This window comes from Haemorhous mexicanus, chromosome 5 (genome assembly GCF_027477595.1).
Source record: "Haemorhous mexicanus isolate bHaeMex1 chromosome 5, bHaeMex1.pri, whole genome shotgun sequence".
NCBI classification, from domain to species: domain Eukaryota; kingdom Metazoa; phylum Chordata; class Aves; order Passeriformes; family Fringillidae; genus Haemorhous; species Haemorhous mexicanus.
This window is the reverse complement of record NC_082345.1, coordinates 47,700,013-47,721,652: the sequence shown is the minus strand read 5'-3', so window position 1 is coordinate 47,721,652 and position 21,640 is coordinate 47,700,013. Positions and strand designations below refer to the sequence as shown.

General features: G+C 37.9%; 1 protein-coding gene across 1 annotated transcript in view; it reads left to right on the top strand.

The window, feature by feature from the left end:
* The window catches only part of CNTN1 (contactin 1), a 208,175-nt gene that overhangs the window by 177,691 nt on the left and 8,844 nt on the right, over positions 1-21,640 (top strand). Inside the window, exons 19-23 of the mRNA XM_059847082.1 lie at positions 3,209-3,443; positions 7,015-7,118; positions 13,131-13,317; positions 15,180-15,292; positions 16,437-16,593. Coding sequence (XP_059703065.1) covers positions 3,209-3,443; positions 7,015-7,118; positions 13,131-13,317; positions 15,180-15,292; positions 16,437-16,593 — 796 coding nt within the window. The remainder of the gene's footprint in view (positions 1-3,208; positions 3,444-7,014; positions 7,119-13,130; positions 13,318-15,179; positions 15,293-16,436; positions 16,594-21,640) is intronic.

The window sequence follows — 21,640 nt, the reverse complement described above, 5'->3', positions numbered from 1 at the left end:
CTCCTCCTGAAACCTGGGAATGGTTTGTCTCTGGGTCTTCTGAGAACAGGATTTTTATATAATATATAGTTTTTCAGACTTTTCTCATGAAAAAGTACATAAAAAGGAATGAGGAAGAGAGTATCTTAGGGGTTTATGTGTTGGACATTTCTAAACTATCATCTAAAACATTCAAAAACAAACAGATTGAAACACATACTGACTATGATAATCATTGAAAGCAGGCTTCATTCTGCTATTGAGGCAATGGTTTTGAAAACTTTCCTATATTGTGGATATAGGTAAAGCAAGGAGGGAAAAGAGACACCAAGGTAAGAGGAAAGCAAGTTGCAGCACAAGAGAGGATAAGGATTTATAAACAAAGTTGCATAGGCAAAAGCATGAAAGAGAGAACTGAAATCTACTGCAGGGTATTTGGGGAAGCTAGGGAGAAGAAATAAAAAAAAAAATGATTGTTGGATTCCTGTCAGAGCCTATCAGTATCCAGGAAAAACAGAAATACAGCAGCATTATCTCTGGCAAAGAAAGATGGTTTTGTTATGCTTGAGAAAATTACCAAGTTTGCTTTCTTTTCACCTCTCTGTTCACTGTTGTAAGGCTATGAGATACATATGACACATTATGCCATTTTTGTCTTCTGGGGAACAGTTGTTTCATATGTAGCAGCTGAATTGCCTCTAGTTAGAGTGCTTTTTCTCGGGGGAAGTAATGTAAAGATGTCATAAGTCCAATTGCATGTATGTTGTATAGGGATTCTCCTTATGAATATGCAGTTTTTCATCCATATGCATATTTCCTTCTTTTTGTACTTAGGATTGATTATATATCTGTGAAAGTTCTCAAGTATGACAGAAATAGTCAGCCATATCTTTGAGCTATAAGATTTGTGCTTTCCTGGCTGGGGTTTTCTGGGGTTTTGGGGTTTTTTTGTTTCTTAACTGAGGGCAAAATATTTATTCAGTCTTCCTAAGTATTTTAACAGTGAAGAAAATACCTATAAGTTTCTGAAAAAAGAGATCCACAGTTATGTTACAATATATTGGAAAGGTTGTATTTTAGTTCCCCTAATAAGAGATTAGGAAGTAAATGTGTCCTAACTGGCTTAATTCTGCTCTCTTTATTTTTGAAATGCAATGGGCAGGTGCAGAAGACCTAGATTATTTTACTTATTTTACTTCACATCTAAAAACTTTTAACAAACTACAGAGCTGCTTCTTGCATTGTATATGAAGACTGGTACTCATGGCATTTCCAATGCAGTGATAACTTGGCTGTGACCAAGCTAAACAAAGAAAATATAACCAGGAGAAAAAATAGTGACTAATGCAAGACCAGAAGTACAAGACCAGTTTAGTAGTTCCTTTAGACCCAGGCAGATTTATATTCTCATTATTTCTCTTACCTAATGTTATGCTTTTCACATCTGTTTTGGGTAGCTCCTTTAGAGAGATAAATTAACCATGGCTTCAAGTATTTATTTCCCAAGAATCTTCTCTCCTATGTCTAGCAAGGGTTTTTAAATAGAGACTGTAGATTCACCAAGTCTGACAGACAACAATATATCTATCTGTAAGGCTAAGATAAAAATACATATTGATTCCCCCAAATGTGCTGACATTTGCATATGCTACTCTAAATAGTCCTTAATTAAGAAGAGAAGAACAAAATGTATGGCAGGTTCACATGTTGCTGCCAACCCCGTTCTCTGCTTCTTCTATGATTCATAAGCCCAGGTTGAATGAGACAGCCAGAGATGCAATCAAAGCTCTTCTAAGACTTGTTTTGAAAGAGGAACTGAGAAGGAGAGCTAGGAGTGGCATGCCCATTCTTCCTCATTTTTCCCCATTTGTGTTTCCCTCTCCCATTTTCTTTTACAAAGTTTTCAATGGATTCTACAAACTATTCTGCTACTTATTATGTGCAGCCATTGGAGAGAAAGCTGCTTTCAAATTTCATCTAAGATCTTTCAGAGTATAATTTTTATATGCCATTCCTGGCTTTCTAAAGTTTTCTCTGGCTGAAAATCATTCTGAGGCTAGGGCCTCATCCAGTCTGCTTACTTTGGCATATGAGATCAAATTCTGGTTTATTTTAAGCAGCTAGTTACAGTGATAGATTCAGAAGATCAGCTACATGGAAGTTTCATAAAACCTTGCTCAGAATATCTCCACACATGTTGGCTGAAGTGCTGCAGTAGTGGGCAAACACCTAAGGAGAATAGTTACTCTCTGTGTCACTCCTCCAAGACCTTTGCCTCAAGATAAGCTGTTTCATCTCTGTGATGTTTCCATTAGGGAAAAAGGTGATGCAGAAAGCTTCTTTTCAGAGGATGCTTCTGGTCAACCTCCTGATGCACAGATGAATGATGTGATTTTGGCTGGTTGGGTGCAGTGTCTAATAGTTGTGGTATAAGCTCTATGGACTGAGAAGGGACCACTGAATGTAGAGCCTTAGTTAAAGAAGAAAAATCCATTATGGCAGATTGTTTTCCTTAGTTTTGTATTTTCCAGTATTCCTAGGTATAGGAAATGAAGTTTTAAGAAATACTTTGGACAGGTACCTTTATTGCCTGTACTTAAAGTGGGAGTCATTTCATTAAAGGATTTGCCAGTTAGAAGCTAGGTAGTCTAAATCAGCATCTGGATCCCCTCCATCAGCAGTGAAAAGTGGTAGGATGAGTCATTCTTTGAATGTGTCCATCTTTCTTTGTCAGCTGGTCCAGTTGCCTAGGTGATAAACTTTCAGTAAATTAATATAATTTGGGCCAGCCACATAGATCTTCTCTTCACTGTGATTCTTTTTCAGGAATATTTCCACATGTACATGGACTTTTATACTGGCATATTATGTCTGTGTTGCATATCTGCTGTGCCTCATTCCTTAGGTCTTTTCTTGCTAGCAGCAGCTGTTTTATTGCACAATTATTCTTGGTTTCTTTCTGTGGGAGATAACATGATGTGTGTTGCACTGAGTTCAGATGAGGAAAAAGTTATTAAAATGTTTTCCTTGCAAATACACTAATACTATAGATCAAACAGGGCCTATTTTTAAAGGGGGTGGAAGCAAGCAATTGAAGGAAATAGGGATGAAATGGAGGTTTAGTTCAGTGTTTTTACAATATAAATATCAATGCTTCTTACATTATTTATATTTCATTCTAGACCTAGCTGTTTGGCAAAAATTAATGTTTTATTTTTTGTCTCTACAGCCTTTGTCAAGAGAATACCACTATGGCAATAACTTTGGTTATATAGTGGCCTTCAAGCCATTTGGTGAGAAAGAATGGAGAAGAGTTACAGTTACTAATCCTGAAATTGGCCGATATGTCCACAAGGATGAATCAATGCCACCTTCAACTCAGTATCAAGTAAAAGTGAAAGCTTTTAACAACAAGGGAGACGGGCCATTCAGTCTCACTGCTGTCATTTATTCAGCACAAGATGGTGAGTAAATGTTCCAAATGAGTTTTACACTGTGGGTCCATATCAGCACTACCAACATCGGTAGAACCTGGTCCTTGACACTGCTTAGTATAGCAGGATGCATTTCCAGCAGGGAGGTTGTACACTGGCTGCACAAAACACTTGTTCTGAACAGTCAACTCCCACTTTCTGCTTTCTGTGTGATGCAGAGCACTTGATGGTACTTGCTGGCAATAAGCAATACACAGCAGGATGCAAGATGCTTCACACAGCTTGTTAAAAGATTTAGGAATATAGAAAAAAAAATTCTTCTCTTCACAGTGGTTGCCTAAAACATTTAGATCTTTATTCAGCAACATCTCTGTGATCTTAATACATGTATTTGACATATGCTTAATTTTCTTCTTCTTAACAGACCACACTAAAGCCTAGTATTTTAGTAGATCAGTATCAGAATTTAGCCCAAAATTGTGAAGGAATGATAGTTATATTGTATCTAGTTACATTTCCAGCATATTTAGAGTCTTATATGAATTATCCTTGTTATATATTTTATTCTGGTTTGCATGTTAGAGCTATCAAGTGAGTAATTTAATAGAAACCTCTTTCACATTCCATTAAAATATTTTTCTTAATTCTTACTCTAATTGTTTCACATGCTGTGATCTTAAGGATTGAAGTTTAAATGACATTTCCAAACTTAGAAGGAGAGAGAAAGTACTGGAATAAAGTTTACTTTAAATCACAAGAAATATATACACCATCTTTAATTGTGTTATCATCCCTCAAGCCTGTTCTAAAAAAATGCAGTTTATTAATTTCTGCCAGAAAACTAAAGAACTGGTGGTATTTTTCTCTCCGTAGAGCAAAATCTCCACAAAGTCAACAGATGTGGACCAAAGAGCCAAGAGGAGGATATGATAACACATTCTCACACTTCCCATTCTGTTCTGTGCTCTGTGTACTTTATGGAAGATTTATGTTCATGGTTCCCATTAGCACTAATGGGAACTTTGCTCACAAATCGGCCACACACAGAGAAAAGACAGAAGAGTCCTCAGTGCAAGCTGGCTGATGGGGATAATAATAATCCTTTTTCCACAGGAAAGCACACCTTAGCAAATCATCTTCAACAGCTGCTGCAACAGCACAGAGGGGTTTTTCTTGCAGTTGTATAAGTGTGTTAGTAAATAGCTATGGTGTAGTGAAAGCAATATCAGTCAAATTACACTTAAGTATCCATCCCTCCTCAGAGACTTTATCAGCAACTGACTGATAAGCTCCCACGTGTTTATCTTAAGATTATCCATACCATGTCAGGAGTGGCACGTGTGTTTGTATGGTCTCCAACTTTAGGGACATGGTAGAGCCTAGTAGCTCAAAAAGAGGAAAAACAAATGTGCAGTAGTGCCAGCTTCCAGATAAAGGAGTCACTTGGGTGGCTGCTGATGTTCTAACACAGACTAGCAAAGTCCAGATACCTGATAAAAAACATTTGTGGTTAAATGAAGCCAGATGCAGACTGCAAAAGAAATAGAAGCTCAATGAACCTACTCTGATTTCAAGCACAAGAGTACAAACCTTACCAGTAGTGCTCATAACTCCTTTGTGGAGCTGTGACCCTGACTACTGCCTATATCCAATCCAGGAACTTCAGGGCAGGTTAGAGGGAATTTTTCCAAGAGATGTAAAGGAAGTCAATCTGAAGAGCATTGAGGAGAGAGTTGTCTCCTGGCATCAGGACGTGAACAAATCACTTCCATACCTTGGAACATGCTTACTGGCTGCCAAACTGAACTTTATGTAGTTTTGCTTAGGAGATAATTGTGTGATGACCGATATATTTTCAGTGAAGAGAATATATTGGGATGACCACATAATTTCTCTTTTTATTGGTAGAAATAGTGAATTAGAAGGCTGGAGAAAAGAAGCTGATGCCATCTTTCTGGCTCAGGAGAGGCTGCAAAATATTTATAGAACATAAATGACAAATAAGGATGTAAATTATTGGCAGGTCATAAACAAGCATGAGTAGATGAAATATTGTTAGAGTATTGTATCAGCAAAAGTCCTGGCAGCTGAAACTTTTCAGTATGAAATTTTTTGCAAAGTTCTGTAATGGATACAGTAGAGAAGAGTCTGAAAGTGATTTGGGAATAGATTAGATGATCACAACTATTACACCTGTACTTCTCTACCTTTGAGTCAGCAGGTGATATTATTACTGTTAAACAACAAAACTTCTCAAAGGTATTAGGGAAATCTTAAAGCAATATGGTCATGCAATATTCCATGCAGATGTGTATAAAAATCCATACATACATAAATAGAGTGACAGCTTTTGCACTAAGTTGTGTATTCTATATTAGATCTGTATTTCTCTAGCTGTAACTCTAGGCATTGTTATTCCCTTCAGTGACTAGGGAATTTCTGTGTTCCCACAGAATAAGCCAAGTTCCATGTCTGACAACTGCTAGTCATTTCTGCCATTGCTAGTAGTGAGTAATGATTGCTAGTAATGAGTGCACAGGCCTCTTGCTTATCTAAATTCCTGTCATTGTGAAAACAATTTTGCAATAATGTATAATTTTCTAATTAGACATTTGCATTATTAACAGCCATTGAAAGACAATTACAAAAGGTAACTTTGCATATAAGATTATTTTGTTACCTAGGATACTTTTTATGAGAGATTTTAGTGATTTTTTTCTTAACAGTGGCTGTTTTGATGCATAGTTGACTGGATGCCCAGTTGGAAGATTAGGTGTATATGAAAGCTTTCCTCAGCTAGGGCTGCCATGCCTGTCTGTTGCAACTTGTTTCAAAAGGTTCACGACAGAGAACTGTTGTTAACTTGGAAAACTTTATCTTTTACAGACATTGCTAATTTTATTCCTTTCTTTATTCCTTACCTCATTTAAAATTCAAGCAGCAGTGAAATGAAACCAGACTGTAATATTCTAAGCCCTGGATAAAGGTCTATCACATTATGATGGTCTGTACTCTATATTGTCTGCTGTTCAGAACTAAGAATGCAATCAAAATCAACTTTATGATGTATGCCTTACTGAGAGGTGCTTTGGATTATTTCACACCTATGTTCAAGTTTGCATGTGCCACTGGACAGCTGTGTCTCTAATATCTGCTCTCACAAAAATTTGTATTATTAGGACGAAGCAACATACGTATTTGTGTGCAACTAACTTTAAAAATCTCATGTATATAATGTGTGAGCTGCTGTCCCGTTTAGTAAAATATCACTTGATGCTTCAAAGGCTTTATCAAAGGCTGTTTTCAGTTTACACAAATTTCAGCATGAAATCTGTTGAAGCGTGAAAATACGTAGCCTGAGCCAAGTAACAGAATCATTACTTTGTTTTTTCAGAGTTATTTTCCTTACAGATCATCACTGGACTTGAAGTTTACTCAAGAAAAACCAGATTAAAAACTAACACTTAGCTCAGTGATGTCAGAAAAATTATATAAAATACTGAAAATAATATAAAATACTGAAGTGAGGAGAATCCATGTAAACAAGTATAACATTACCACAGGATCAAATTGAATGTTTAACATATGTTTCATCTTCCAGCTCCAACTGAAATACCTACAGATGTGAGTGTAAAGGTTTTGTCGTCTTCTGAAATGTCTGTTTCTTGGCACCATGTTTCTGATAAATCTGTGGAGGGATATCAGGTGAGTTTAGTAGTGATACTGTCAATCCATTTATTAATTTACTGTCAGTAGTTATAGCCAACAATAATTCCTACTCTGGCATTCCATCTCTTAGGGTTCACTTCTCTTTAGTTATTTTGCATCTTGAGAAACAGAGTATTTTTGGTGTTATGTACTTCATTACTAAAATAGATTAAGACATGTATGTTTGCACTTTTCAACTAACAAAAGGCACCATTATTTCATGAAAGAATATTGTCTCTTTCATGTAATTGAATGCCTATCCATAACTTCTTAAAACATACTGAAATTAAATTTTGGGTGTAATTTCCAACACATATGCAAAATTGTAATTAACTCTGGCCCACTTAAATTCACCTACAAACCCTATAGTAAGTGGGACTGCTTGACAAATGTCAAAATCCAGTGTAACAGAGACACTGCTGTTGTGCAAGACAGCGATGTTTTCTTGATGGTTTCTATTCTCTGCATGAAAAAGAGCTTCAGGACATGTTCCATATGGTCCATCTCAGTGGTATGACTGGTGAAAATTGTTGTCCTTCTGCAGAGATGACAAGAATTGCAGGCTGGATGCAATGAGAAATGGCCATGTGGTACTCTAGCAGAGAAGTCTTAACATCACCCATGCACAGTGGATGCTGGCAAACTCTGCAGTGCACAGTCTACTTTCTTTGGCTGCAACCCAAAATAGGGCTTTGGGTCTTTAGTTTGTTAGTGACTTACCTTGGGATTTAGGTTTTCAGCTACTTGAAGATATCCTCTGTGTTCCAAAATAAGGACATACAAATGAGTAGCAATCTCATGGAATATATTTTTTTAATTAAAATCTATTCAAAAATAAGTAATACTTGGGGTTTTTTTATTTCCTGATTTCTGTTTCTGTCTCCATGAGATTTATGTAAAACTTTTGTGATACCGTAAAAAGAACAGTGTCCCATGTAAAGGTTGATTTTATACAATGGAGACATAAAGTCTTAAAATTACAAGCAGAGGGCACTGGGATTTGAAATTAACACACTAGTGTCAGTAGTAATTCCTAATTTACTAAGGCAGCCCACTGGTTTGGTGTCTCATAGGGATTTTGCAGTTAGAATAGGACAGACAAATTGATGGTCATAGCTGAGATCTGTGAGCTGAGCCTGGGCAGCCCTGTAGCAGCATTGCACTCCCAGGCTGGACAGTCTGCCCAGAAACTGGAGCCTTCACATGCAGAACACACACCTGGCAGGCACACACAGGGGGCTTTGGGAATGTAGGGAGTGGCAACTGATGGAGAGTGGCAGCTGCTCTCTCTGGTGAATAGACCAGCAACAAGGAGTGCTGGTAGAGGCTGGGATTACAGCTGTGATAGACCATGAAGATGGATGCTCAGAGCTGTAGTAGGGAGTAGGGTGGTAAAGCAGGAGGAGGAAAGATAAATGTGGAAAGAACACAGTAAGAGAACATGCCCATACCTTATTTGACATAAAGACATCTGAGTTGTGTCAGGTAAGAAAGGAGGAGATAGGATTTAGCAGGAAAGACTAGGATGAATGGAAGAGTCAATAGAAAGAAAAAGAAAAAAACTGAGAAAAAAATGTGGGGGATCTTTGAGCTGAAAAAAGAGTAACTGTTAGAAAGGTGGGATATCCTGGGAATGGACCATTTGCTACATGGACTATGGATGTTTGTGGTGTGGCCTTGTTTTGACAGCTGTAGTGTAATTTCATCCACCTATTCATGGAGAAATATCCTTACACAAATCCATCATGAACTGACTGGCTTGTACATGTACAGTAAGGAGCCACATTAGAATATAAATTTCTTCCTTTTTTCCCCCCTATTTTTCTAAGACAATCTTCTGATTATCAGGAGTATGTAAAAGATTCTGTCTGGCTAGACAATAAACAGACTGATAGTCCCAAATTACTGCCTCATAATTCTCAATAAGGCATTAATTCTGAGATGTTCTTCCCCAGGACAATCACCAGTCTCACTCTAGTAGAAGGGAAGGCAGCAAAAGGAAAGTCCGTACTTCTTCACTGAGAATAAAAAGAAAGACTTGTGTTCCTGAAGATCAGAACTCCCACAAGTCCTGAAGGAGCCATAGGACAGGGCAAAAATAGAGAGGGTTGTTCTGGAAGGTTAAGGCTGCAGATAGCATTTGTGAAGTTGCAATAAAAGTTATGGTGGAAGGAGTATTCAAAGTGCATTATAAAATTCTAGTGACTGTCTCTGAAAGGCTCTGTGTCTATTTGCATTGATAAATAGTTACCTTTAGGTTACTGCTCAGGTGTAACACAAGTTAATAGAAGCCATCATTCACCAGCACCTTCTCAGTTTCCTTTTGGTCTTTATTATTTCTTGAAAATTGCATAATTGACTTTTGAATGCTAGAGTTTAAGAGGTGGGAGTGCCCTGTGCAAAGAACCTGAGGAATTTCACCTGTGACACAATGCTTCTCACACCAGGAGGAGTCAGATTTTCCTGACACTAATGCATGCTGTCAGGATGACTGCCCCCATAGTGATGAGTGTGAGCTGAAACATTTTGCCATTACAGAGGAGTATCCTCAGCTCACACTTAAAGAAGAGACAGGTATGAAAACCATCTCCATCCATATAGAGAATTTAAGATCAATGAGTTCTTACAATAGACTGCTAACAGCCACATCTCTGCAGTGCATGCAGCACCAGCGACACTATTCTTATTTTGCATTGCTTCTATGCAATAGATGTAGGTTTATTTTACTGAACAAATTTATCACTACTCACCACCATTGTCTCTTCTAGAGAATGCTTCTATTAGCATTCTTTCTCAATATGAGTAAAGTATATTTTTGTGTCAGTCCTATGTAGAACCTTCAAGAATATGGAAGCTTTTGTTTCATGATACTTTCAGAAAGAGTTTCAGTATACTAAAGTTTGAATAGAGGAGAAGACCATCAGTTTTTTCCCTGATTTTAGCACAGAGGGCTGTACTAATTCATAAGGCATTCCTTTGCACAGATCACAATTGGCTTATTTCCCACAAAAACTCAAGAGCTTGGTTGAAATCCCCTTCTGTGTCCTCTGGGAATTTATTGCCTATGGACTACCCTAACAAAGTAAATGCAGAGCACCAGGAATAAGAAGGCTGTCTGGGGCTACTATAAAAGCTCTTTGAAAAAAAAGAGAGAGGGGCTACTAAGTAGAGTGGGGAAATATGACCCCTTGAAGTAATATGGCATTTAATTCCAGAGGCAAGAAAGAAATTTCCAAAAGTTTTTGGGAAAAAATACCAAATTTTTCCAATTTCTCTTATTCCAAGAAAGTTTGGAATTATTTAAAAATAAAGTGAGAAATGTAGAAATGGTATAAAGAAGACAGTAGTTTTCTTAGCTCTCAGGGAAGTACTATTTTTTTTTCTTTTCCATGAGTTGTTACAATGGTCCAAATACATAATTATGGCTGTGTATTAGAGAAGAACTTTCTGTGTTCAGGACATATAGCTCAGGCAATATAGGAGTAAAGTCCGCAACATTGCAGCCAAGAGCTATTGTATTTGGGATTTAAATTTTATTTAATTTTTAAATTCTATTCCTTCTGTCTGAAATGTTGTATGTTCTTGGTGAAGAAATTTGCATTTTCATTCTTTCATTCTTTCATTCTCTTGTCTTGTTTGATTCTCTGTGTTACTCTTGTATGACACCATTAGCCTCCCTGTACTGTAAATGAACATTAAGATTGTTCGAAGCTTTGCGAGGCAGAGGAATGCAAAGGCTTCCAGAATATGCCACGTGATTAATAAAAGCTTCATATAAAGTGTTTTCTATCTTTAGGTAAAGCTGTTACTTAATTAACATAATAGATCATACTAAAAAAAAAATAATTATTTTTCAGTGGCCAGCTAAAATCAACAACAAAACTACTATTGGTCCTGTCATGGTTAATAAACTTTTGGCCACCTAGAACTTTACAGACATTCTTTTGCTGCAGGCTAGAAGCTTGTTTGAACTTAGAGATAGACATGACGTTCTCTAGCTCCTTATGTACACGCCCTCTCTCACCTGAGTCAGCCACTTAACTGTTAACACCTTATGGTGTACAGCTGGTTGCATTCAACAAGACCTGCTTATCTACAGTAATATGTTAATTATATTCATATAAAAGAAATTCTGACTTGAAGATTACTATCAGACCTTCAGCTGAAATGGCTGTCACAGTTTCAGATCCATGCCAGTTTGAAACCAGTCATCTGATGGAGGTTGCCACTTGACTGCCGAAGCCTGGAGAATGGACTGGGTGCAGAGTCCTCATTTTAGGGTAAAGGCTGTTTACTTGGGAAAACAGCCACCTTTATAAGTATGAATTTTATGATTGCCTAAATTACAGTAAACTGATCTTTAGGATACTAGTAGATGATACTTTCTAAACAAGATGCAGGACATACGTTTATAGAACTGAAGATTATTGTGCCTGCTGGAAATCAGGTGTGCATGCTGAACTTAAAAAGCAAATCCAGTTTGGTTTGCAGATTCAGTGTGATTCTCCCTGCAGCAGGAAAGAGTGACAAAGGCCACTAAGATGTCACATTTATAAGAATCAGAGTGAGTAACCTGAAATACTGGTGGGAAGGACTGTGGCAATAAACACTGACAAGAGACAAGCTCCAAGAAGTATTTAGTTGACAGTAATCTCTGGGTAGTGATACTGTTCTTGTGTCCAAAGACATTTGAAGTAGGTAAAGCGAAATCCACTGCTAAATCCCCTGCATCTCTTATTATTCAACCACAGCATGTGTTCTAAGATAAAATAAAGATTTTTGTTAAATATTGTAATTTAAATGTAAATGGGAGAAAATAAAGCCTCACCAAACAAGGGCTGTACCCACAACTTGTAAAGAAGAGAACCTATGATATTAACACTTTGGCAGACCATCAGTTCTTCTAACCTTTTCCTTAAATAAAGTTTTCATGGACAGCTGATGTCAGAAGAACAGAAGGTTAAAGCAGTTGCTATTTTAAAAAAAAAGATGACAGGATACCAATAATGTCTTACAAAGTAAGATTTTTCCTAGAGCTTGAATTTACCAAGAGTGTTAACTTCTTCCTAAAAAATTTTAAACGCCCTCATGTAACATACACAAAATTCATTATGAAGTCAGGCAGAAGCTCAGCAGAAATGCTGAGGGTGAAAACACTCAGAACCAAAATGCAATGGGCACAGCTTTCTGCTCTTTCAGGTTTGTGCAGTAATTTAGTCTTATGCAAATGGTTATAAACCAGACAAATCCCAGACACTGACAGTGTTTCACTCTCATTTGCATCTCACAAGGCCATGCAGAATAGGACCCTGTGTATGTGAGGGACTGGATGGAATGGCATCACTCCATAGGAATTACAGTGTTTTCACCTGGTGCTTTGTAATACAGGTGTTACAGGCTTACAGTCATGTTTTTTGCATATTGTATTTTGATGTACTTCTTCATCTACTTTGAGAGATGTTATATAGTGCTATGTAACCTAGTCAAGTTCAGCTGAAAACCTCTAGAAAATGGTTACGTACACCTATCCAGACCTACAATGCAGCTAACATGACTGAATACTTTGCTTTCCATAGATAGAAATACAAAAGGCCTAAATTTTAAGACATTCAAAACAAAACACACCAAAAACCTTCTCAGAGTTTAGTCTCTATGAGTGTAAGAAAATAATGCTAAAGTTCAGAGCAGAATGCAAAAACAAAAGAGCAAGAAGAAAAAAGTCTTCTTCTTTGAAGGCATTATCCATCTCCCAGGCTTCTAGTGACTTAGCTGGGAACAAGTTAAACCACCGTGAGAAAAGTTTGCATAATAAATTCTACATTTATTTTTGTTTCTTTAGGCCTATACACAACTTGGTTAAAATCACAGCCTGTAGAAGGAATCCTATGCTATTGCTGTTAGATTTTTTTTAGCTGGTTTATATCTGAATATACAGTATAGAAATACATCACTTTTTATAAAATTTCATTATGATTAAATAATTTAATCCTCCAATTGGCATGCTTACAGATTCGTTACTGGGCTGCTCATGATAAAGAAGCAGCTGCACAGCGGGTACAGGTGAGCAATCAAGAGTATTCAACCAAACTGGAAAACCTGAAGCCTAACACTCGCTACCATGTGGATGTGTCTGCCTTCAATAGTGCAGGCTACGGCCCTCCCAGCAGCACCATTGATGTTGTTACAAGGAAAGCACGTAAGTAAATGGAGCGTTAGGTCAAGTATAATCGTGTCCATCATGTTTTCAAACATGGCTTCTCATTCATATACCAAATGTTCTTTCCTCGTGTGGTATTGCTTCTTAGTCTGAAAATTTCTGCTAAAATTCTCGTTCCTCTATTTTGTTGCCATATGTAATGGGGATATCTTAAAAAAGGTGGTAAGGAGGCTAAGATTATGGGCTCAAAGGAGGGTCACCTTGGTGCCACATTTCTCTTCAAGAGAAAAGCAAGGCACAATTTTTCCCAAGAATATTTCTGGGTTTCACATTGTCTGAACATCAGAGAAAGAAAACACAATTTTTATCTTATTTGCTGTGCCTGTATTGTGCCAAAGTAGAATGCAATATGGAGATTATTTACCCAAAGTGATGGTGTTTTGTTTCCTTGACCTGTCAGGGCTAAGTGTGTGTGTGTGTGTGTGTGTGTGTCAGGACTGTCGGCTGACAGTCATGAGATTCTGTGCAGTTTTGTGCAGAGTTGAGTGCTTGGCAGATTCAGTTTAGATGTAATGTAATATAATGTAATATAGTATAATAAATGAATTAATTAGCCTTCTGATAAAGATGGAGTCAGATGCATCATTTTCTCACCCCTCATCGGGGGTGCCCTGCAAAAACTATATCACCTGAAAGCTCAGATCAGGTTGCTCAGGGTTTTTTCCAGCTGGATCTTGAAAACCTAAAGGAACAGAGACTGCACTCCTCTCTGAGAAACCTATTCCAGTCCCTGACTCATTCTGAGCATCTCAATCGATATTGTGAGTTTTGGTTACTCATCCTCCTGCCATGTGATCTGAGAGCCTTGATCCTTCTTGATAAACCCCCTGCCTGGACAGGGCACTCTTAGGTCCCCTCCAAAACTGTCTCACCTCCAGGGTGAAGAAGTGCAGCTCTTTCACCCTTCCTTCACAAATCAAGTGTTCCAGATCCCCGCCAGGTTGGTATTGCTCTGTTGAACTCACTCCAGGTTACTAGTGTCTTTCAGGTATTGGGAATCCCAAAGCTGGACACAATATTCTAAATTATGAGCTGTTGAGACCAGCTGTTACTTAAGCATCTGTACGTTGCCTTTCTGTTTTGTCAGTGATGATTAAAATGTGACCAGCTGCCCTTTTCATCAGCAGCAGATTCAGGCAGCCTTGAGAAGTGGGTGATCTGAATCTCACCCTAGAATAAACATACTGTAACAGGTTTTTGAATATTGCTCCTGACTCAATGAGGATACCTAGCACTAGCATTGACTGAACAATGCAAGAAAAGCATCTTGTGTATTTAAAATGCAATTATTTGGGCTAAAAAAGCATACAACTAATTTGAGGATCTCTGTCAGTAAATAGTGTATTGTGCAACTTGCACTGCAGGGTTCATTAATAAGAGTCAATTTTATAAGCTTACTGTGTAAGTTATAATTAATGGTTTCTGCAGTGGCGTACTGTTATTTCTGCTGATCTGAGTTAAATTATGTAGAAATGGTTGTAAATAGTTGATTGAATATCTGATCCCAATGAATAAATATGACTTATGCCATATTTCTGGGAGGTTCTGAAGGTAATTGCATGCCAGCAAATGCTGGTGGTCAGTGAAGGATAATGTTGGCCACTTCCATTCTGGCAACACAGAAAGGCAGACCACAATGCAGCCACTGCACAAAGCCATCCAAAATTGCCTGGCTGGAGCTGTAGCAGTTCATTCCAGGAAGGAGACTATCCCTTGCTTATATATATGACAGCCTAACTCCCATTTTCACACTTTTACATTTTTGCATGTCTTAATAAAAACATGATTGAACATTTATGAAATCTCATTTATGTGTACATTATTCATATGTTGCTTTTCAGCTCCAAGCCAACGCCCCAGAATTATCAGTTCTGTAAGATCTGGTTCAAGGTACATCATCACCTGGGATCACGTGAAGGCAATGTCAAACGAGTCTGCTGTCGAAGGATACAAAGTATGATATCTGAAAAGGTTTTTTATCTTTATGTATGCTTTGTGTAGTGCATTTTATAGACAGTGTTTAATCTTTGTATGTGATCAGACTTACACACATTTGAATGCTGAAGAGGAAGGTACGCTTAGCAATTGCAGCCATCCAGTAGGCCTAGGGCAAAGCCAGTGGGCTTAGGCAATATGATGAAAAAATATTAGGGGACTGAAGTTCATTTGAGTGGTAAATCATATTATGGGAAATTTCATAGCAGTGACTGCAAAAACCTCATTTCCCATGATCACATTTATTGCCTGTTGGTTTAAAATAATGCATAGAAAAGTTATACACTTTATAGTTTTTTCTTTTATCAGTATGCATTGTTCCAGTTTTCCTTTCCCATTTCCATGGGGGTTACAGTTCCTGAAACATGAGTTTTTAAAGTCTGGGAAGGTAGACAAAGGACCTCTACTATCTGTAGATGCAGTTACTCTGTAACCACAGCAAGTGTATATACTGACTATAGGGCATATAGAAAGCTTCAGCTATTAATTCCTGTTCAATGTTGCTACTTGTTTGGAGTAGGAATATTAGTATCATATTCTTGATTTGCAAATTTTGATCAAGGAGTTGAACTTCTTCCTGGGAATTGCTAATAGTATTTCACAGAGAGATTTTTTTAGAAAGAAATGGAATCTTTTCTAAAGGTCCCACAAGACGTGTACCATCCCCCTTGGAATAGTTTAGCATTATTGAGAGTTAATAATAAAATTGCTGATTGTCTCATTTATGAAAATGTTTATAAATTTTATATCAGAAAACCCAGCTGAGTTCTCATATTTTTATTTTATGGTCTCTGCCACCCTGCATTGATATTCTCCATCACTTGATTACTTATTTTGGGTGTAAGTGCCAAAATTATTTTTCAAAAGGTGGCATAATTTTGTAACAGAAAATGTGAGGATAGACACGGAAAAAAGTTGTATTAGCCACTAAGTTTGTTTATAGATATATGTGTGTTTATATATATATGTGTGTGTGTGTGTGTGTGTATAGTGTTTCATATAAATAAAACCCAAAACTTTTTCATTGACATACTGTACATACCGAAATGTATCTTCATGAAAATGTAGCATTTCAATAACTGTATTTTCCATGACTTTCCTAGGTACTTTATAGGCCAGATGGACAGCATGAAGGCAAGTTGTTTTCCACTGGAAAGCACACAATAGAGGTCCCAGTCCCCAGTGATGGTGAATATGTTGTTGAGGTGCGAGCACACAGTGAAGGGGGAGATGGAGAAGTAGCCCAAATAAAAATTTCAGGTGAGCAGATAACTTCCTTTTTTCTTTGCCACACTCCTTGGAAATTTTGGACTGGGTGTTTTCTCCTTGCATGCTATTGAGAGATGGGCACACCTAAAATTGAAAAGGCAGCCCTTCAGGAGTGACTGAGCTGAGAAAAAGAATATATCTTAAAACATTTTTGAGGACTCATAGCACATACAGGACACTTCTGTAGCAGTCCAGATCAGTCCTGGAAGCACTGCCAATCTTCCAAATACCAGAGTGCTTTTACTGGTTCCCCCTGGTTAGGCTGCCACTTCTAGTAATGTCCCACAAGCATAACTACATGGTACAGACCTCAGGATCTAGGTGTCAGCTTGCAATAACCCCATAGTCCTAGCACCTTTTGCCTCTATCTCATTCCTTTGACAACTGACACGAAAAGGAAAATAATAGAGAACAGGAGTGATCCACAGACCACTTGCTGGGGAAGTTCCACTTCTCAGTGAAAAGGGGATCTGTGGCACAAAAGTGATAAATAAGCAGTGAGAAACTCCACATGCTCCAATTCAGAGTGGTCAGGATGATTTGTAAAGAAGAGAAGGGACCATGGCTTAGGATAATTCAAATTGGGCTACATGTTCACTATAAATACTAGTTCAGACATGGCCTGCACATCTCCTTCCTGTTAGTTTTTTATCTTAAGTAGTTCCTTGGCACTGTTTGGTATGAAAGAGAACATATTAATAGACATCAAGGAACTGGATAGTGTCTTTGCAAGACACTATAATTCCATCACTTACATTGTATTCTTGTATTTTTAGCTTAAAAAAATAACTTTGGGAATAGAAAGGATTAAATGTCAACAATATTGTTGTCACCAAAGCAATGCATTCATTATTGTGGTTTTTTAAAAAGAACAATGCTTATGCTGTTTTATCTCTACTGTGAGGGCAGCTGCCCTTGCCTAAAGGAGTGAACCTCCCATCTGCAGGTTTGCAATAATATATACTGCTTATATAATCTGGTGTGAGCTCATGAGTGTCACCATTTTTGTTTGTATTAGGTTTTTATCTGTATTTTGTTCTAATGAACACCTGCACAGTTGACCTTTTTTGCCTGATTTTTTATCTATGGTTTTCTGGCTTTGGTGTCTGAGCATTATTTCATTTTGCAGCTGTTGTTAGATTAAAGAGTCTTTATGTGTCTAATACATTGTACCCATTAAGAAATGTATCTATACTAGCCAAAGGACGAATCAAATGTTTAAAACACTGTGTGCCTTGAATTTTTCCTCAATTACAGTCATCAGGTCTTAAATAATTTCATCAACTCTTTTCTACACCTCTGCAGCTTCTGATACTTCCTTTAAGACTGTAGATACTATATATGCACTGTGTTCAACTCAGCTGTCTGCAGAGGTATTCTTGCCTCCCCACACTTAACTAATTCCAGCGTTATTCATGCAAGGCTTTCATTAGCCATTTATTACCTTTCATGGGGCTGTGAAATTATGTTCATTTTATTTGTCCAATACCATCTCTAAATCCTTCCTGGAATCCTTTCTTTCCAGGGTACAGTATTTCATCATTTGCAGAGTACCACCACAATGTCATGTCCCTTTTAACTTGGTGTTTAATTTTGCCTGTGGCTACGACAAAGCACGATTGGTTTGATTAGTTCAAGTCCCTCTGCTGTCTGAATTTTTATATTAATATGTTATCTCTCTTTGCCATTTTGGTTCCATAGGTGCTTACTTCTGCTGCTTTTGATATAAATATATGGATTGCATTCAGTCTACTGCTGTTCAGTGTGGAATTGCACTAGAAATTCAGTGCCCATTCTTCAATAATTGTGGTTTGAAATCTGCTGGCGACTGAATTCTTAATCTCTTTAGCATATGTGTTAATTTTGTGTACCATGTTCTATGAGACTATTTTGGGATAGTAAGTCAACTGCTTAAAAAAATCTGAAATATATTGTTGTATTATCATGCACCAGGACAATCACTTTTAATGTATGTTATAAGTTGCAAAAATGTCTAGGCAACTGCTGTCTTCAGGACCTGTCCTAAGTATCTTTGTATCAAGCATTCATTACAACCCACCATTGGTGAGGTGCAAAGGGCCTTTAGGTTGCAGCTGGCAGATTACTTCCCAGACCAAAAGCATCGTGTCAGTGCAATGTCAAGCCCAAGCTGATCAGTCTTGCCAAGACTATGACCTGTCCCAAGTATGCCTGTACAGAATTAGCACCACTGGGAGAGTTAGCGCCCTGCTAATGCTGATTTGCAGAGTTTTGCATTGAACTGTCTTCCCCACTGCAGGCAAGTTCTCATCCATAAATTCTACCGTACACCAGCTAGACAGACAGGGACTGTGCCTCTGGTGACCTAGACAGAGACAGCATTCCCTGGGCTCAGTTTAGGAAAGCTTGAAAAAGAGACAAAAGGCAAGGTAGCCTCTTTGGAATATGTAGTATACAGCCAGTCAGGAAAGAATTTCAGGTTATTTCTAGGCTGCTTTTCCAAAAAGCAGAACAAAGTATAGTTTTACCGCCTACACATGGCAAATTATGTCTGCTAATTTTTATTAAGGAAATCTTCCAGTAATACATTAGGGTTTAGAATAATTACCCCAAAAGAATGATAGAGTAGTTAATTTTTTTTTTAGATTATGGTTTTTCTCAGAGAATTCCAAAGAGAAGATGTAGTTTGATAGGAATGCACGTTGTGGTGCTTGACTGACCAAAATGGAAGTTACATATTTACATGGAGATGTAAACAATTGCTAAAGCAAAGCATAAGGCATCTTACCAAACTCACAGAGGAGCATTGCCTTACATGGCCTTTAGGCATCTGATTCCAGTGATTATAAACCTATCTTATTTTGTGCAGAAGTGAATGGGGAGAATTGAACAGCTAGGACAGAGGTTCCAAATAGCCTATATGACCAGGAATGGCAGGATCTTAAACAAGGAGCGTCTATAGCACCCGTGTGTCATCCAAGTGGGTGTTTCCCTGCTGTTTGCTGGGTATCAGATCCAAAGTAATCTACACAACATGGCTGAATTAGGTGTCTAAGCTCTCATTATAATCAGTTGTCATCTAGGGTGAAATCCAGAAGGTTAAACAAAGCCTGTAGCATTTGAGATGCCCCAGTTTACCAGGGACATCCTGGGGCATCTCAAATGCTACATCCAGGGGCATAATTCTGACAGGCACGACATGAAATACAGGGGACCTGAGGCCTTCTGGACAGGCAGGTTGTCTTGGTTTGGGAGAAATTTGGAAGGGAGCTTCCAAAGGGATGATTCCTTAAAGGGCAAAATTCATCAGTCCTTCCCTCCACCTGTTCAGACGATAAACTTCCTTCAAGAAAAGTGGAAAAAACTGTTTATTTAACAAGCAAAGTATTTATAAGCATAAAAAATGAATACTATTAAACAATAAAATCTTTTGCTGTTTGAAGAGAGGGGAAATTCAGAAAGCCCTTCTGTAGTTCAGAGAGTGCTCTGTGGCTGTTTCGCGGCTCACTCAGTGTCTCTCTGTCCCTCTGGTGCTGGAATGCACCATCCTGAGCCCCCAGTGGGCCACAAGTGTGAGCTCACAGTGTTTTTTCTGGGTTTTCAGTCCAGAGCAGGTTTGAACAGTTCCAGGAAAAGAAAAAGCCACTGTCTGAGGAACTTCTCTGCCTCAGCTAGCTAAAACCTAACTAAAAGCAAAGGAGAGCTCTCTCCTGCTCCCTGTCCGTGCTGCAGGCAACGCGCGCCCAGAGAGACCTGCAGCTCTTGCCTCTTTGTTTTTGAATACAGCTCTGAAAAAATTCCACTGCTTTTCCTTCTCTCTCAGATCTATTTTTAAAGGCACAAAACTTCTTTCTGGGCTAAGCAGATGAATGGGAATGTAATTCAGCATCATAAAGTCATCCCAGGACACAGGTGGTGGCCAGACAGGACACCAGCACACATCTTTTATCCTACATTTCAAATTCAGGAGCACTAACTGGCCCTGAGGTCCTAACATAGGAACTAAAATTGTAGCATGCTTTAACTAACATAATTACATTTGAATTTCAAATGGAAAAGAAACTAGAAGTAGATTTTATTTCTATCTCAATTCCTTGTTCAAGGGAAAAACCTCCTTTTGTTTTCCTCATCCTCTTCCATCTCACAGAAAACCCAGTCACCTGCAAAAGGGGGAGGCAAGTACCCTGCAACCACTTTGCTCTCATGTAACCAGTCAGCTTCCGACAGGTTACACTATTTTAGTTGAGAGTGATACAAATGAAGTTTACCAAACAGTATCTAAAGCTGTCTCGCGTGCCTTTCTTTTTAGTGAACATCTTGAAATAAAAGTTCTTATCTTAAAATATATGTGCATTCCAGCATACAGCTATAATCAGCCATGATCTTTTGTATTTTATTGGCCAGTGCCTTTTGTAGAGCAAGGAGCTTTATTTTTTAAGCCCATTATAGTAAATTAATGAGCTGCACAATTTAAAATTCATTCTTGAGTTACCACAACCAGATGAAAGTTGGAATGACTTGTTTAACCAATGGAGTCGTTTTCAAGAGTTAATAATAGGCTTATCTGTTTCCTTTGAAATATAGTAAAGGCTGAGAAATTTTTTTGTCTCTTGCATGATTTTTGGACTGCAGTGCTTTTTCATATTACTAATATTAGTGTAATCAAAACAATCTTGCAATCAGTAGGAACTAAAGCCATATGGTGCTTGGTTCATTTTTCACTTCATTGCGTAACTGCACTGGCCCCAGTGCAGTTGCTTTATGCCAGAGTAAGGAAAAATAGAATGAAGCTCTCAAGCTTTAAATATTTATCCAGGATGGGAAAGAGGGGAGGGTTACTTTTCTTGTTTGGATAAATATTGGGGAAGAAAGGGAAGTACCGTACACGTTCAGCTTCACATGTGAAATCAGGTTAATGTCTCAGTTTTAATAGTGGCATGGACCAAGAATGGTTTATGTATTGCATATGCTTATAGCAAGAGAACAAAATTACAGTTTCTCTGTGTTCAGTGCACACACACATATATATACACATATGAATTCCATTTGCCAGAGGCAT